At 42.7% G+C, this 1,408-nt stretch overlaps 1 protein-coding gene across 1 annotated transcript in view; it reads left to right on the top strand.

Moving 5' to 3' along the window:
* TOGARAM2 (TOG array regulator of axonemal microtubules 2) overlaps window positions 1-1,408 on the top strand; it is a 3,534-nt gene extending 2,126 nt beyond the window's left edge. The window contains exon 2 of the mRNA XM_027890787.1: window positions 1,143-1,408. Within this exon, the coding sequence (XP_027746588.1) occupies window positions 1,143-1,408 (266 nt within the window). The remainder of the gene's footprint in view (window positions 1-1,142) is intronic.

Below are 1,408 nucleotides of genomic sequence, written 5' to 3'. Positions count from 1 at the left end.
TCTCTTCTGAAGTTTCAGAATGACCGATGTCTTTAATTGCATTTAACCTCCAATTAGCTCCCATTTTAAAATGGGTACCATAACCCTTTTCTTGCTTACCAGAATTGAATGACTGTTGCTAGATTAACAGCATAGAGAAAATGAAGGTTCTTCCACCACAGAATAATAAATGGTTACTGCATAACATTTCAGAGCATTTCAGATTTTGGTCTCTCAGGAAAATCTGCCACGTAAGGAGGCCATTGGTAGTAAATTTTTGTTCATATTTAATATAGTTCAGTTCAGAAAAAGAGCAGAGAGAGAGACTTCAGAGAGAATGTGAGAGAATGCTTGTTTTTTGGTTAAATTTCAGCCCCCCATGTAACATTTTTCTTTCTCTATTCTGCTATTTCTGTGCACATTGGGAGAGTAAATGCTCTTAACATTGTGATGGGAAATGCCTTTGAAATTGTGAGATGCTCAAATGCCATGGCAGTGGGGTCTGAGTAATTATCTAATATACCCTGAAGTTTGAAACAGCTGTTCATTAGAAGCCACAGAATATGAGGGAAAGAAAAGCTCAGATTGGACCGTTCTGTCAAAGACATAAGTTAGTCACTGATGCGTCTGATAAAACTGTCAAGCAGCACCCACCTTTTACGGGCTGGAGTTTTGAAGCGCTGTCTAATACTGCCCTTTGCAGTGTGCCCCTGAGCAAAGGGAACCTCCAGATTAGACTTTTGGCATTTTACATCAAGGGCACAAAAAAATAATCATCCCTTGTATTAGAAATCTTTCAATTAGCTCTCTAAGGTGCATTTCAAAATCTTCAGCAGTGGATTTAGATAACTTCTTAGTGGAAATAAACAGCAATTTGACATTTGCGTCATTTGTCATGCAGGAACAGTCAGTCAACTGATTTAACAAATGGATATGATTCACTTTGCTAAGTCTGTCACAGATACAAGGCCTGTGATTTAGAGAAATTAGTCCCGAAGGGTCGGTTGTTCTGTTCAGGGGGTGATCGGCTGCTCTGCCCATTTCTGGATCACTGGGCTCTTTGCTGATATTAGCCAGAAAAGGTTTCCAAGAATCAAACATGTAGGTAGGTACTCGTTTGCATGAAGGTTGGTTGTTAAAAGCTTGTGTCTCTTGCCCTGCAGTGCTTGTGGCATGTGTTTATCCCAGGAGCCCTGAAGTTGTCCAGCGCTACGCCTTGCCCGTGCTCTGGTCCTTCCTGGGAAACAAGAGCCCGCCCGTCCGAAGTGCCAACGTCAGGACTGTGGTCGCCCAGCTTGCAAAGGCCCTACATGAAGCCATGGGCTCCAAGCTGAGGAAGCATGCTGCCAGCCAGCCTCAGAACGTGATGAAAAACCTCTCCAACATTTTGGGCTGGAATGAATGTCATGTGAAGAAGAAGACGACGTAG

This window comes from Empidonax traillii, unplaced genomic scaffold (genome assembly GCF_003031625.1).
Source record: "Empidonax traillii isolate 1590-97213 ecotype Southwest subspecies unplaced genomic scaffold, ASM303162v1 scaffold297:size655095, whole genome shotgun sequence".
Lineage (NCBI taxonomy): Eukaryota > Metazoa > Chordata > Aves > Passeriformes > Tyrannidae > Empidonax > Empidonax traillii.
This window is presented reverse-complemented; position numbering and strand designations above follow the sequence as displayed.